Raw genomic sequence first — 14859 nt, forward strand, 5'->3', positions numbered from 1 at the left:
TGAAGATGATGATGCTGGACAGAGTGACGGTGTTCTCACATTTGGGAGAGCTCAACGTAGCATTTGTGATGGTGATTACAAAAAGAAGCCACAACTTGGACAACCGAAACTTGGAGTTGTAACCTTTATAAATGGAAAAAAGTAAATATTTTTTTATAGCTTTGTTATTTTCCAACAAATTATAATTTGTTACTTACACAACTTTTTTTATTTAACAGTATAAAAGAGGCTCGTTACAAGAAAACAATTAGAGCGATAGTAAGAAATAACCGGGAGTTTGAAATAGCAAAAGAAAAAGGACGCGCACGAGAGCCTTTTTTAAATAAGTGTATCCAGGAGTTCAAGGTATGCTATCTTATAAATTTTCAGAACTTTTCAATTAATATGACATTTTTATATTAATACTCACTTGTAAAGAATTCTAAAACTTTTTTTCCGAAGGAATACTACGAATATCAGCCAGAATATAAAGTTGATAAAATCAAAGAACTTGAAGGGGATGCTGTCGTGAGAAATCATTTGAAGGCCAATTTGAAATGTTATATGAATGCTTGGAAGACTGATGCAGATAATAGGGTTAAAGAGGCCCATGCCAGGGGAGACACAAGCGCAACCCGGCGTACTTACCCCCTACTACTTATCAGAACCTGCATGGGAGGGTTTATGTGACTACTGGGAGACTGGGACATTTTCCAAGTTGTCGGAAAATGGAAGGGAAAATGTCAAGAAGTCAGATATTAAGCACTCCAGTGGAGCGAAGCCTTTTGACCAACGTTATGAGGCAAAATTTTCTCTTTATATGATGGTGTTGAACTTGCTATTTGATTTTGCAAAAATTTCTTTTATCTATACATGTTCATATTTTTTATATCTCTTTTGTAGGAACTGGAGAAAAAATTGGAAAAGCCTCCCACCCTTTTGGAAAAGTTTGATGTTTCGTACAAAAAGAAAGGAAAAGTGGAAGAAATAGGGCGAACGTTTAAAGTAAGTTATTCAGTCTATCATCATCATGGTACTGTCTATCACATTCAGATAGGCCACTACAATCTTTGCCTTTTTCAAAACTATTTAGAGTTAGAGTTGCCTTGGTATTTTTAGTGACAGGAGGTGAACATTTGTAAGTGGTGTAGAGCTTCCCCTGTTTACAGCACTCAGAACCATTCTCCTGATCGTATTTTCCAGGAGGTGTTGTTTTTTCCTTTAAGTTTTCCACTTGGACTGCAACCTTCAGCATGTGTACTACTAAGAATGAGCAGTGTTGCAAGAAGGGATGCTAAAATTAACTCTAGGTGTTATTTTAGATTTTTAAATGACACAGACATAGATTGACGTTCAACATATACTAGAACTCGATAAAATGAAAAGAATCAAACAAAAAATGATAGGAACTGAAATGTTTTTTCATCGGTAAGCACTCCCCTGTGCAAACTTACAAGAACAGAAACGAACAAATGCATCAGATGTAGGCGGTTGGAAACTAAAGTTAATAAATTATAAGGCAAAATAGGCTTTAATAATGTAACATAACATCATCCAGTAGTAGTGATGAGCAGTGATTGTGTCTTACTGAATCTTGCATATCTGAAAAAGAACACTAATATATTCATCTATGTTGTTTGGCCTTTTCACGGAATCAACAGCTGTTGAATTCTCCTAGTCACTAATTTTTCAATATATGCTTAGTGCATTGGGATTAACTTTTTTAACTGATTTATAAAAACCTTTGGTGGCTCTTGGCTCTAATGCTGAGCTCTTACAATAGTTGAAAAAGGCAAAGATGGCGATGGACGAAATAGGGCGAATAGTTCTATAATTGTCTGTCTTTCAGTCTTTAATATTTATGGGTATATGTTCTTTATTTTGTAGCAACAACACACACACAGCACAAACTGAGGTTATTTTATGAAAGTAGCTAACAGGGTTTATTTTTTGTATCCCTCAAGTTGCTCATAATTTTCTTCTTCTTTTTTACAAAGATGTCAAAAGGTTTCCATATTAAAAAAACCCCTCTTGATCCTTATTTATCTTGAACATAATATGTTCCTTAATTTTTACAAAGAAACATGTTCTTGTTCTATAGTTTATTATTCTTCTAGATTTTAAAGTTTTAATATATTATATATATTTTCTATAACTTTTTTTGTTACCTTTTTTCTGTTTGTAAAATTACATATTATTGTATGTTATTAAGTTTCAAATTTTAAATTTAGAAGTAATGGCAGCAGCAATGAATTTTTACAATAGCTGCCCAAAGTTCTCTAGTACTTCTTATTTACCATCTACCTCAAATTCTTTTTCTAAATACTACCTCTGTGCCGCTGCTATAAGCCCTGTTTTTGTTGACATTGTACTATCAGGGAATTGTGGGCATAAATACTACCTCTATTTTTTTAAATACATCAGCTATATTTTTGCCTCTCTCTTGATAATTTATAACTTGTGGCATGTGAAATTATTAAATCCATTCACTTGTACATTCACTTCCATTGTTAAAATTATCAGGTTCAAGAACTGAGACTACAGATTAATATATTTTGAAATTTTACTTTTTTGTGTTTTTTTGCTTTCTTGATTTTTATCGATATATCATCATTCCGGTCTATTTACATGTTTAAGCATAATGTAGCCTAGAATTTCAATTTTTCTGATTTGCATTAAGGGAAATATTGTGTTAAATAATTCAGTCGTATATCCTTCGTTTTTATGTAAATTAGGAGGTCGTGGAGCGTGCAACGGAAGAGGGGAATTCTCGGGATGCACCACTATCTCTAGCCAACCAAAGGAAACGTGATATTGAACTATTGCTGGAGGTTTGTCCACCAAAGAAGGGAAAAGTTAAAATGTTCCCGCGCCATACCCTCATGGAGCTTGTTGGAATTGATGAAGTTTCCAAATATACCACTTCTCAGTCTTCTTTGGTCTGCATCCCAGAGCGCATTCCAAAGTCTGCATATTCTATTATAGGGAAGGTCCTGACAGATTTGACTAATATGGTTGAAGCAATAGAGGAGATCGAGGTTACACGTGCTAAACTTGACGAAGAGGTGCAGAAATTGGCTGCTCGTGCTTATCCAAACAGAGATAATCTCGCTTCTAAAATTTTATGGGAAGAGTACATTCAAATAGCATCACACATGACTTCTCCTCTTTGTGTGCGATATAAAAAGATTATTATAGAGGTAATAATATAAATTATTATTATTATTATTATTATTATTATGTTATCCAGACCTGACTGTTTTTTCAATTAATCTCATTTATCTCATACTATCTAGACCTGACTGTTTTTCCATTAGTGTTGTGCCAAAGTTTGCATTTCAGTCTTTATATTATGCTATTATAAAAATCCAAACTATTATTGTAGTCTCCTTAGTACAAGTGACTGGTTTTAGCATATTCTTCAATTTTTTTGATCATTCTCTGAATTTACTTAAAAACTTAGTACAAGTAACTCTTAAGTAATTTTGTTAAATGATCAAAAAGTTATATGTATATTGTTTTGGCAGTGTAGTTTAATCAGATTTTTATTCTTAACCACAGGATACGCGCTCAAATCATATGGAGGTGGACGAAGATGACAATGATGTTCATATAGACGACTTGGAATATCGCTTCCCACTATAGCGGAAGATCCTAGCTTATGATTATTTTGTCTAAGAACTTTTAAAATTTTCCATGTGTTAGTTTGGTCTCAAACTTTAAAATTTGGCTTATGTTTTACGATCTCAAGTTACATATTTTGTATTAGACATGAAGACATTGAACTAATGCTTGTTTATGTATGCATTTCAGTTTGGATTCTCTGATTTACTGTTTTATTTTTTATTAATAGTTATATATCTAAAGAATTGTACGAGAGGAAGCTTATGAGGCAACTTATTGGGAAATTATTTTACAATATTTTATTTTAAAATTCAACTGTTAATGGTTGAAACTAAATACCAATTACCGATTAAGTTCAATAAGAGATGGTTGTATTTAACAGACATAATCAGAATTAATCAACCACTTCCGGTTATTTATGAAATCTATATTCAACAAAATTTGGTTGAAATTAATATACAAACAATGGACTAGCTTACGAATCAACCAAAACGGTTGGGTTTTAAAAAAATAAATTCAACTATTTCGGTTGTTTTTAGTAATTTTTGCGGGATTTTTTTTTGGTGAAATTCAAATTCAAAATTTAAATTTTTTTTGAAATGTGTAAAGTTAATTTCAACGGAAAGTGGTTGAAAATAGTGTCAACAAACTCAACCGAAAATGGTTGAATATAATCATAAATTCAACCGAAATGCTAATTTTAACGGCCTTATTTACAACCGACTGGCTGCGGTTGAATTTAGTATAAATTCAATCGGATCTGGTTGGTCATATGCTAAATTCAACTGAATACTATCAGTTGAATTTAGCCGCTTTTGTTATAGTGGATAAAGGGTTCTGAAGGAGAAAGGGGTAAAACAGAAATTATGCAAGTCTATTATGGTGTGTGTATATATGTGTATATATGAGAGATGAAGTAACCCCTTATACCCTTTTTGTTCGGCCTTTTATAGGCTTCTCACTCACTAGGGTTTAGGGGTTTGTACCTTTTGATCTGGACCGTAGGTATATTTTTTGGATTGTAGGATGTGTGGACGCTCCTGATGAGCCGGTGTACAAATGAATTCGGACCGTAGGAACGTTCTGGATTCGGGGTACCTGGACGGTGGTGATATTGCCACGCGTCCTGGGCTTTCCAGGGTTAATGTTGAATGCTACCTGAGCTCTTCTTATTGGGCCTTGAGCTTCTGTTATCGGGCCTGCACTAATATAGGCTATCATTTGCCCCCCCACTCTCTTATGCGGGTTTACCCGGATGGGGGAGTAGATTAGTTATTGATGTGTCGCGACGCCTTAGGAAAAAAATTTGGGGGTTTTATTTTATTTGTTGCCCCCGAACCCCGGGGTCTAATGGGGATATGACTCCGGGGTTGACTTAGATAGTCTCTTTGATTTGAGTCCAAGGTGGGGTTCCTTATACTACTTAGAAAATTTTTGGGGGTTTTCTTTGATTTGTTTCCCCCGAACCCCGGGGTCTAATGGGGATAAAACTCCGGGGTTGTCTTAAATAGTCTCTTTGATTTCTACTTAGAAAAATTTTGGGGGTTTTCTTTGATTTGTTGCCCCGAACCCCGGAGTCTAATGGGGATAAGACTCCGGGGTTGACTTAGATAGTCTCTTTAATTTGAAATTTGAATTTTGGATAAGGTTTGGTGGATAGGGACAAACTGACGTTTGATTTGACCGAACTCTGAAAATCTGATGTTGAAAATTCAGAGTGTTAGAAGACTGTTGGGATTCCAGCAGGGGTCAAAGATACACGCATATATATATATATATGTATATATATTTGAGTGTAAAGACGGTTAATTTTCCCCCTTTTACTGAAAAGGCGCGCCCACGCCATAATTACCGTGCAATAACTGCTGTGCAGTTAATTTCTAATAGCCACTCATGGGTCGCCACGTGGCGCTGCTGTCCCTCCACTACTGTCAAAAGAACAACTGCTCAGTTCCCTCCTATCTCCTATAAATACCTCCCTATCTCCCTTATTTTTTCTTTTACGCGAACACTTGCAAAGAGAGAGCAAAGAGAGATTTCACAGAGATTTTCGGAGCATTTCTTGTTGAAGCCTTCATTTTTTCTCCTACTACTTTTAAGTTTTTGATTCTCGTGCCCTTTCATCTTGTTTTTATCGCTCTCTTCTTCATTATTTGCCATGCATGCCTCCTTTTCGTGGTATTTTTGTTCGATACTTTTGAGTTTTTGTTTAAGGTTTGCAACTGTTTCAAAGTTTCGAAGTTGAACTGTGTAGTTTTGTGTGTTTGAAGATGATTTTGTAGGGTTATTGGTTTGTATGGAGTTTTCTGAAGTATTTTTGTGTTCTAATCGTGTATAGAAACTTGTTTTTGTATGGTTTGTATATGGTAAAAATGCGTTTTTGTAATGTAAAAATGTGTTGAGCCCGGGGTATGTTCTTGGCATATGTTTTTGGTTTGTAGATGTACGTTTATTGCATAGATCTTGTTTCTAGGCTTATGTCTTTTCATAAAATGTTTCTAAACTTCTCTTGTTTTCTGTTTTGCTCTTGTGTTTGGGTTCGGGGTTTGGCATTGACTCCGGGGTGCATTTGTATGTGTATATATAGTATATGCCAGGTAGTCACTTTAAGAATACTGCTAACCTTAGAATTCGGTATCCTGAGCGACCCAGCGGTTTAGGTGAACTGTTGTCAGCCTACCCCTCATCTTCTTCTTCCAGTAGTAGCTCTTCAGAGATGCCTCTCTGAGCTGAACCACCTGCCCAAGTGTTGGCGCAAACTTTAGTTTTAGGACCCGGGGGCACTTTGTCGAATCCGGATGGGTCTTGGGAAGACGTAGACTAGTATTTTGTTCAGTGTCGGGTAAACCCTAATCCTTTGGGCTTTTACTACAGAGATCTATCTGAGGTGTATGGGGGCCCGGAAGGGTTAGATGGTAGGGAGCTATATGATCAGGCTGATATGGATAGGAAGTTTTTTACCGCCCCGGGGACCCGGTATGGGTGTGGGGCGGTTCACAAGGAAATTCAAGATAGGTATACAGACGCCGAGGTGGATAGCGCCCTTAGGCTTTATTTTAATCTAGAGGACAAATATGAGTGGAGATGGCCCGAGGAGCACGAGAGGGTGTACTACAGACCGGCGGGGGGTTATGTAGGGATACCCCTAGAACATCTCCGGGGCATGCGCCTCGGATTACACCAATTCACGAAGTCGTTATGCCGGGATGTGTACGGGATTCCCTTCACCCAATTAGCCCCGAATTCGGTGAAGTGGATAAGTTGGTTTTTAGCCTGTTGCCATGCCAAAAACTACCTTCCCACCTTCAAGCTTTTCCACCATATCTTTAAGATCAAGAGATCCGCATGCCGGCCTATATACGAGTTTTTATTCCGGATCGAGGATTGTGGGTATCCGTCTGATAAGATGGTGCTTCCAGTTAGCATGTTGACCTTACTTAAGGGCTAGCACCGGGAGTTTATTTTTGTCCGGGGTGGGGATCTGGAGTTCATGCCGCTCCATAAACTTATAATTAAAACAGATAAATTTCCGGTCCAGCGGCTCGAGCAAGCAGCTCTCGCGATGGTTTATGCCTTCTGTGAGGCACTCAGGAGGCAGTGGACCCGGGATACCTTTAATAACAATGAAAATATGCATGCTGCCGGCTGTAAGTATATTTCCTTAGCTTTATTTTATTGCTTTAACCTCTTACTGTTTGTTTGTACCCGGGGTTGACATTTTGTTGTTTCATTTTCAGGTATTCCAAAGCTAATTCCCTATCCCCCGAACATGTCTTCTTAACTCAAGGATTTGTCATCCAAGTTGCGAAGGATTAGAGGAGTGACCAGCTTGGATGCCGGGAAAAAGAAAGTTGGTGAGGGCGAAAAGGCGGCCCGGAAGGCTGCACCGAATCGGCTGGGGAGGTCAACTATTGTTATCAATGAACCCTGGGCTGAGGACGTGCAGCAGAGGGAGACGCCGAGGGTTTCGGTGCCCCAGAAGAGGAAGCACGCCCCTGCGGGATCCGGGGAAAAAGATGGAGATGGGTCTGAGGGGCAAGTTTCCAAGAAGGCCGCCACTGAATTGGACGCGGATACCCCGGAAACTCTGAAGGCCCTGCTGGCCAGCTTTATTCCGGAGACTCGCCGGAAAGAGCTCTTTGAAAACTATGTCAGCACTGCTGAAAGGAAGAAGTACCGGAAGGAGCCCCTGGAGGACTTCCTGGTTGGACTTCAGGAGGAGATGACTGCTGTAAGTTTCTTCCTTGTTATGTTTTGTACTTGTCTTTTTTTTGTATTATATCGTCTAACTCTGATATGTAAATATTTCAGGCTAACTCCCGGGTTGCTGGATTAGTTTGCATAACCCGGAGCTTGAAGGCGAAGGCTGATGCTGCCGAAGTTCACAAGACTGAGGCCAAAAACCTGTCCCGGGAGCTCAAGGCATTGAAGGAAGCTAGTGCAAAGGAGGCTGCAGCTCATAAAAAGATTCTGGATGAAATCCAGGAGAGGCAGGACCGTGCTGAGGCCTCAGTTCGGGAAATGAGGGCGGACAATAAGAAACTGAAAGATGATCTGGCTGCCCGGCCCACTCTCGAATAAGTCCTGGCCAGGTTCCGTGGTACCCCGGCATACTTTGAGGAGTTGAACGACAAGGCGCTGGAGAAGATCCAGATTTGCTGGAGGGTTGCTTCCAAGTACCTTGGCGAAGATCCTCAGGGTCCAATTGATGTCTTCCTGGAAAAGTATATCGAGGAGGAGACCCGGATGGAAAAGGAGTCTGAAGCTATTCTGGCAAGGGAGTCCGGAGCCGGAACTTCTAGCAATGCCCCTCATCTCCCCGAATCACCCCTCGCTGAGCAGCCTCCTCTACCTCAAGACGATCCGGAGCAGCCTCCTTCCCCTCCCGCCGAGCCGGCAGCAGAAGAATGAAGACTTTGTCATTTTTTGGCATGTAATTTCCATTTAATATTTTTAAGCGTTGTCTGAACTTAGCCTTTTGGCTATTTTAATCTTGTCTGTAGCTGAATTGATTGCGATCTGCCCCCCGAGGCGTGTTTCCCCGGGGTTGTTTAATGTACTTTGCTTTTCTTCTTTCTTTTTACTTGTCATTTTGATTTGCATATGAGAATTTCTAACTTAGAAATTTAGAAATATTTAGGAATTTTTATAAGTACACATGGACTGTGTTTTCGCAGGCCCCGGGATGGGGTTAATTTCTAACTTATTGAAAATTTTTTAAGTACACATGGGCTGTGTTTTGCAGTCCCTGGGATGTGGTTAATTTCTAACTTATAGAAATTTTTCTAAGTACACATGAGCTGTCTTTTTGCAGACCCCGAGATGGGGTTAATTTCTAACTTGTAGAAATTTTTCTAAGTAATATGATGACAATAAACAAACAACATAATGAAATTGATTCAAGCTATGGGACGCTTAAAATAGAGTTGTTCATCTAAATTGAAAGTAAAAATTACATTCTGGGGCGAATGAGAGTAGTGTTTACATCAAGATATCATAGCATAAATGTAGAGATGATCCCAGAATGTGCACCTTTCTCTTACTGGTAGAACTTCCTTAACCGGGCTCTATGTCAGGTGTTTGGGACCTCGGTTCCGCTGAGGTAGTTCAACTTGTAAGTTTCTGGCCGGAGCACTTCCTTGATTATATTGGGGCCTTCCCGGTTCGGCTGCAGTTTTCCTTGGTTTGTTGGGTCCGAAGCCTCGGTTTCCCGGAGTACTAGATCTCCCACCCCATATTCTTTTATCTTGGCCTTTTATGTAAAATAAAGCTTCGTCTTTTCCTTGTAGCTTTTCATTTTTTCTATAGCTCGGTCTCTTACTTCATCCAAGAGTTCTAAGTTGGTTCTGAGGACTTCAATATTGGAGACTTCGTCAAAGTTGACCACTCTGTGGGAGGGGGATCCGGTTCTACTGGTAGTCAGGCCTCAGTGCCGTAGGCGAGCTTAAATGGAGTCTCACCGGTTCCAGTCCGGGAGATGGTTATGTAGGACCATAAGACTTTCGGGAGTTCGTCTGGTCAGTTCTTCTTAGACTCTTCCAATCTCTTTTCCAAACCTCGGAGTATGGTCCTGTTGGTGACCTCTACCTGTCCGTTTCCCTGTGGATGGGCTACGGATGCTTTCTTATGCCTTATCCCGAGCTTTTTCAGATATGCTTCGAAATCCGAGCCAACAAACTGTGGCCCGTTATCCGAGATCAAAACCATTGGAATCCCGAATCTCATCACAATTGAATCCATGAATTTTATGCAGTCTTACTTATTGATGGTTCTCATGGCCTTGGCTTCTGCCCACTTAGTCATATAATCGATTGCCACCAACACGTAACGCAAATCTCCTTTTGCCCGGGGAAACGGACCCATGATATCGATTCCCCAAACAGCGAAGGGGACCGGGGATAAAACTGACCCCGGGAGGCTTGGACTTTACTTCGGCACATTGTTGAACTTTTGGCACTTGCTGCATTTCTTCACATATGCAACTGCATCTGCATGGATAATGGACCAATAGTAGCCTTGTATGATGACTTTGTAGGCTAGTGCTTTTGCAGCTAAGTGATCCCCGCAGATTCCTTCATGCACCTCTCGGAGACAGTAATCCGCCTAATCCGGATCAACACATTTTAGAGTTGGTGCAGAGAAGGTTCGCCTGTATAGCTGATTATCTTCTAGAAAGAACCGGGCAGCCTTATACTTGAGGTAGTGTGCCTTGTTTAGATCCTCTGGTAGGGTTCCATCTTTCAGATAAGTTATGTAAGGAGTCATCCAGTTATCTGGGCTGTTGATGCACAAGACTTCGGGCCGATCGGTGCTGGGTGCCCCGAGCTCCTCGAAGTAAACTGAACTGCTTAGATCTGAAGTATTATGGATGAGCTTGGATAACTCATCTGCTTTGGAGTTTTCTTCTCTATTTATCTGCAGAATCGTTGAGTTCGGGATGGTTTTCAGGATAACTCTCACCATTGCCTGGTATCGAGCCAGCTTGGGATCCTTCGCAATATACTCTCTGTTGGTTTGCCTTACCACAATTTGGGAATCACTATAGATGATTAAGCATTTTACCCCAAGGGATTTGGCTAACCTAAGTCCGGAGAGGAGTGCTTCATACTTAGCTTGGTTGTTGGTTGCTTTGAAAGCGAATGTTATGGCTTGCTGAATTATGAATCCATTGGGGCTGGAGAGGATCAAGCCGGCTCCAGACCTCTCGGCTGTCGCCGAGCCGTCAACATATAACATCCATGAATTATCACTGCTAGTCTCATTTTCTTCTCCGGAATGAATTGCTGGTACCTCTGGGACTTCGGGGAAGGTGGATTCCATGACAAATTCGGCCAATGCATGGGCTTTTATGGTCGTCCTTGGAACAAATTTGATGTTGAACTGGCTCAATTCAATTTCCCAATTGACCAACCTTCCGGAGGCATCTTGGTTGTGAATGATTTTCTGAAGTGGTTGATTAGTAATCACTTTGATTTCCCGGCCTTGGAAATATTGCCTTAGCTTCCTGCTTGAGTGTACAAGAGTTAAGGCGAATTTTTCTAAGTTTGGGTACCGGGTTTCAGCGTCCTTGAGGACTTGACTTACATAGTATACCGGCCTCTCTGTGACCCATTTTCTTCCCGTATGAGAGCAGAAGAGACCTCTCTTTCCTCAGCTGCAATGTAGTGATAAAGAGGCTCTCCGGGCTTGGCTTTCGAAAAAATTGGCGGGTTCATCAGGTGTTGTTTGACCTCCTCAAATGCAGCATGGCATTCCGGTGTCTAATCGACTAGCTTCTTGTTTCGGGCACCTTTTAACAACTCAAAGAAAGGCATGCACCTTTCTGCCAGTTTTGGGATAAATCTGCGAAGGGCCGCCAAATATCCTGCCAGTTTCTGAATGTCTTTTTGAGTCTGGGGTACTGCCATTTCCATTATGGCTTTAATTTTCTCCGGGTTGGCTTCTATTCCCCGTTCACTAACCAAAAAACCAAGAAATTTCCCAGATGGGACCCCGAAAGCACACTTTTTCGAGTTTAGCTTCATGTTATACTTCCTTAGATTGTCAAAACATTCCTTGAGGTCTTTGATGTGATCCGGGATCGTGACTGACTTGGAAATCATATCATCGACATAAGACTCCATATTCCTTCCTAGTTGACTTTTGAAGACAGTGTTAATTATTTTTTGATATGTTGCCCCGATGTTGATTAATCCAAATGGCATCATGAGAAAGGCGTACACAGCCCGGTGTGTGATGAATGCAGTCTTCGCGATATCTGCCGGATTCATTTTGACTTGGTTGTACCCAGAAAAAGCATCCATGAAGCTTAACATAACATGACCCGAGGTTGCATCTATTAACTGGTCAATGTTGGGTAGGGGGTAGGAGTCTTTAGAGCATGCCGAATTGAGACTTGTGTAATCAACACACATTCGCCACTTTCCATTAGGTTTCTTGACTAACATAAAATTTGCTAGCCAATCCGGATACTTAATTTCAGAGATGATATCTGCCTTCAATAACTTTTCAACTTCTTGATCGATCGCTTGTTGTCTTTCCGGGGAGAAGTTTCTTCGCTTTTACACCTCATGAAGCATGATAACTTACTCGAAAACTTGCTAGTTCAGGTCCTTTTACACCTCTTCTTTCTCTCTATCTCCATAAATATTTAACTAGGGTTCCTTTTTCTTCAATCCATTGTTTCTCCTCAAAATCTTCCTTTTTACATTGTTGATCTTTCTTTTTCAGTCATATTGTCCAAATGACTCGTTTCTTTCTTTGCTTCCTCCTACTCAGACACATTGTTTTTTAAAAAAGGAAAAAGAATTCAAAGAACTATACAAGTGTTCTGATAAAAGATGTTTTAGGTTTCAGATTCTGTATTACCGTTGTTTCGATGCAAATGTAAATATGATTTTACTTTTTCGTGTTCGCGGAAAACTTAAACTTGTAAATTTTTGGGTCATTATTATAAACCGTTTGAAGACAAATTCTAAGCAAGACTAATTGGTGACTTATGTTTCTTCCATTATATCTGAGTTACGGAATAAATTATCCAATTTGAAAGTAAATACACAAACGAAAACAATGATTCAAATTTCAAAATTATATCAAAATAATTATTCCCTAACAAGAGTCGGACAAAATCATATTCAAGTCACCATATTTAACCAATATTAGGGTGATCCGATCTCATTATCCGAAATCGACAAACTTAATCCGTATTTGGTTGATCCGTACGTTTCGATTACCCGCAACCGAAATTGACACAGATAAGTACTATGAGTTCATGACCATCCAAGCTAGCTCCCACTTACCATCTTCAATCACACTTTTCCACCATTTACACACAGCTGTACACCTGATAGTTTCCTTACTATAGAAAATTAGTTCTCAAACTATATAAATATATAGGTATGAGACAGCTTCTGTGAGCAAATGTTCATTTTGTTAATATATTGAAACTGAGAGAAAACATAATTAATACATGCAGAGTTTTTTCATGCTACGCCTTACAAAATATATAGAACTGATAAAACTAACTAACAGAGCTGATGGGGCTAGTAAATAAGATCCACTCCCATATTATCTCTATCACTCCATACTTATTCAAATACTCCTAATACTGCGTAACTCCCGGCTAACTTAGTCTTGGTACAGATAAAACAAAACATATCTTATTTAAAACATAACTTAAATAAATAACCCAAATAATTAATAACTAAATTTGAGATTATTTCAACACTTACGACATAACTTCCAAGAAATTTTCATAAAAATATTCTCGCTAAGCTTACTCCAATCATGTGAACCTGATACAACCCCAACAACTTAATCTCCGCACAATGGCAATTAGAACATCAATGGGAAGATCAGACCAGTTTGAAGTAGTCTTAATATCCATGCTTAAACAATTGTTAATCTTCGTGCTTAAACAATGATACACACGGGTTAGGTATTATACTGGTACGGCAAACAAATAAAAATGTTATCCCTTATGTAAAGTCCTGGCATCTGTAGAGTTCTAACCCAGTGCATCAGATGAGTTCTGGCTAGGGGTGTAATCGAGCCGAATACTGTCAGGCTCACCTCGAACTCGATTAAAAATGTTCAGGCTGGACTCGAGTTTAATTGAACCTTAAATTTTCGGCTAGAAGCTCGGCTTGACTCGTATTTAACCGAACCTTAAATTTTAAGCTCGAAACTCGGTTTGTAAAAAGTTCGATTGACTCTAGTTCGGGTCGAAAGATGGAATCCATTTCACCAAATATTGACAAAAGTTTGAAATATGATTGGTTAAACTCGAGTTTGATTTGATTAAATATATAAATTATAAATTAAATTTTAAATTTTAAAACATACCAAAAAAATATTTTTACTAAAATAAATTAAAAAACGGAAAATATTTGAAAAGACTCCCAAACTTAACGAGTCGAGTAATTTGAATTTCGAGCTCGACGAATTCTAATAGCCTCCAATCACGAACTTTAATCGCATTACTCCACGATTTACACACAGTTGTTAACCTCATAATATCCCACCAACTTAATCTCCGAGCAATAGCAATTAGAATATCACAGGGAAGATCAGACCAATTTGAAGAAGTAGTTTTAATATCCATGCTTCAAGAAAGAAAGAAAATTATTGCCAAAGTATAATCCTGGATAGAGTTTAATTGGGAAAAATATCAAGTTGATCACTCGTTTCATCAAAATATATCAAGTATGTCATTACTTTTCAATTTGACTCAATTTGATCACTTATTTAAAAATTTGTACTCTCTCCATCTCATATTATGTGTCTTGTTTTGAATATTATGTAATCAAACTGACCACACTTTGACCGACAATTAAGACAAATTTATATGTTATCTTAAAATATTGAAAAATACATTTTGAAGAGAATTAGATATATTTTCTAATGATACAAGTTTTGAATCATATTTAATTATAAATAAAGTGTAATTTACGGTCAAAATATAAAAAAGTTGATCATGGACTAGTCAAAACAAGACACATAAATATGAGATATGACTAAATCAATACAAATTTTCAAATTAGTAATCAAATTGATCAAACCTTTTTGAAAATTGAATCAAATTAGAAAGTAATGACATTTTTATACATTTGGATGAAATGAGTGATCACTTTGATATTTTTGCCGAGTTCATTACATAGGACTATATTGATTTTTCATCTCGATATCCTATTTCCTATTTGATTTAAATTCGTTAATATTACCACTATAATAAACAAAAATATAAAAGGAAAACTG

At 38.6% G+C, this 14859-nt stretch overlaps 2 protein-coding genes across 2 annotated transcripts; one reads left to right on the forward strand and one right to left on the reverse strand.

The window, feature by feature from the left end:
- The first annotated feature begins 218 nt into the window (after window positions 1-218).
- Window positions 219-3815, forward strand: LOC141701309 (uncharacterized). Its single transcript, XM_074504994.1, has 5 exons — window positions 219-345; window positions 442-781; window positions 883-984; window positions 2715-3179; window positions 3541-3815. The coding sequence occupies exons 2-5, from the start codon at window positions 548-550 to the stop codon at window positions 3622-3624; spliced, it is 885 nt and encodes a 294-aa protein (XP_074361095.1). The 5' UTR covers window positions 219-345; window positions 442-547; the 3' UTR covers window positions 3625-3815.
- A 6391-nt stretch (window positions 3816-10206) lies between these two features.
- On the reverse strand, window positions 10207-11318 carry LOC141701299 (uncharacterized). The gene is made up of 2 exons (XM_074504983.1): window positions 11197-11318; window positions 10207-11107 (listed from the first exon to the last, which is right to left on the reverse strand). Exons 1-2 carry the CDS (start codon window positions 11316-11318, stop codon window positions 10207-10209), a joined length of 1023 nt encoding a protein of 340 aa, XP_074361084.1.
- Between the last annotated feature and the right edge of the window lie 3541 nt (window positions 11319-14859).

This window comes from Apium graveolens, unplaced genomic scaffold (assembly GCF_009905375.1).
Source record: "Apium graveolens cultivar Ventura unplaced genomic scaffold, ASM990537v1 ctg3688, whole genome shotgun sequence".
In the NCBI taxonomy this organism is placed as follows: domain Eukaryota; kingdom Viridiplantae; phylum Streptophyta; class Magnoliopsida; order Apiales; family Apiaceae; genus Apium; species Apium graveolens.

Bases quoted from the DNA above. Each gene is read 5' to 3' on its own strand.
- LOC141701309 (XM_074504994.1), top strand. From the start codon at position 548: ATGCTTGGAAGACTGATGCAGATAATAGGGTTAAAGAGGCCCATGCCA. The intron at 782-882 runs GCAAAATTTTCT...TCTCTTTTGTAG, and splicing joins CTTTTGACCAACGTTATGAG to GAACTGGAGAAAAAATTGGA. The intron at 985-2,714 runs GTAAGTTATTCA...TATGTAAATTAG, and splicing joins AAATAGGGCGAACGTTTAAA to GAGGTCGTGGAGCGTGCAAC.
- LOC141701299 (XM_074504983.1), bottom strand. From the start codon at position 11,318: ATGAACCCGCCAATTTTTTCGAAAGCCAAGCCCGGAGAGCCTCTTTAT. The intron at 11,108-11,196 runs GTATACTATGTA...ACACTCAAGCAG, and splicing joins AATGGGTCACAGAGAGGCCG to GAAGCTAAGGCAATATTTCC.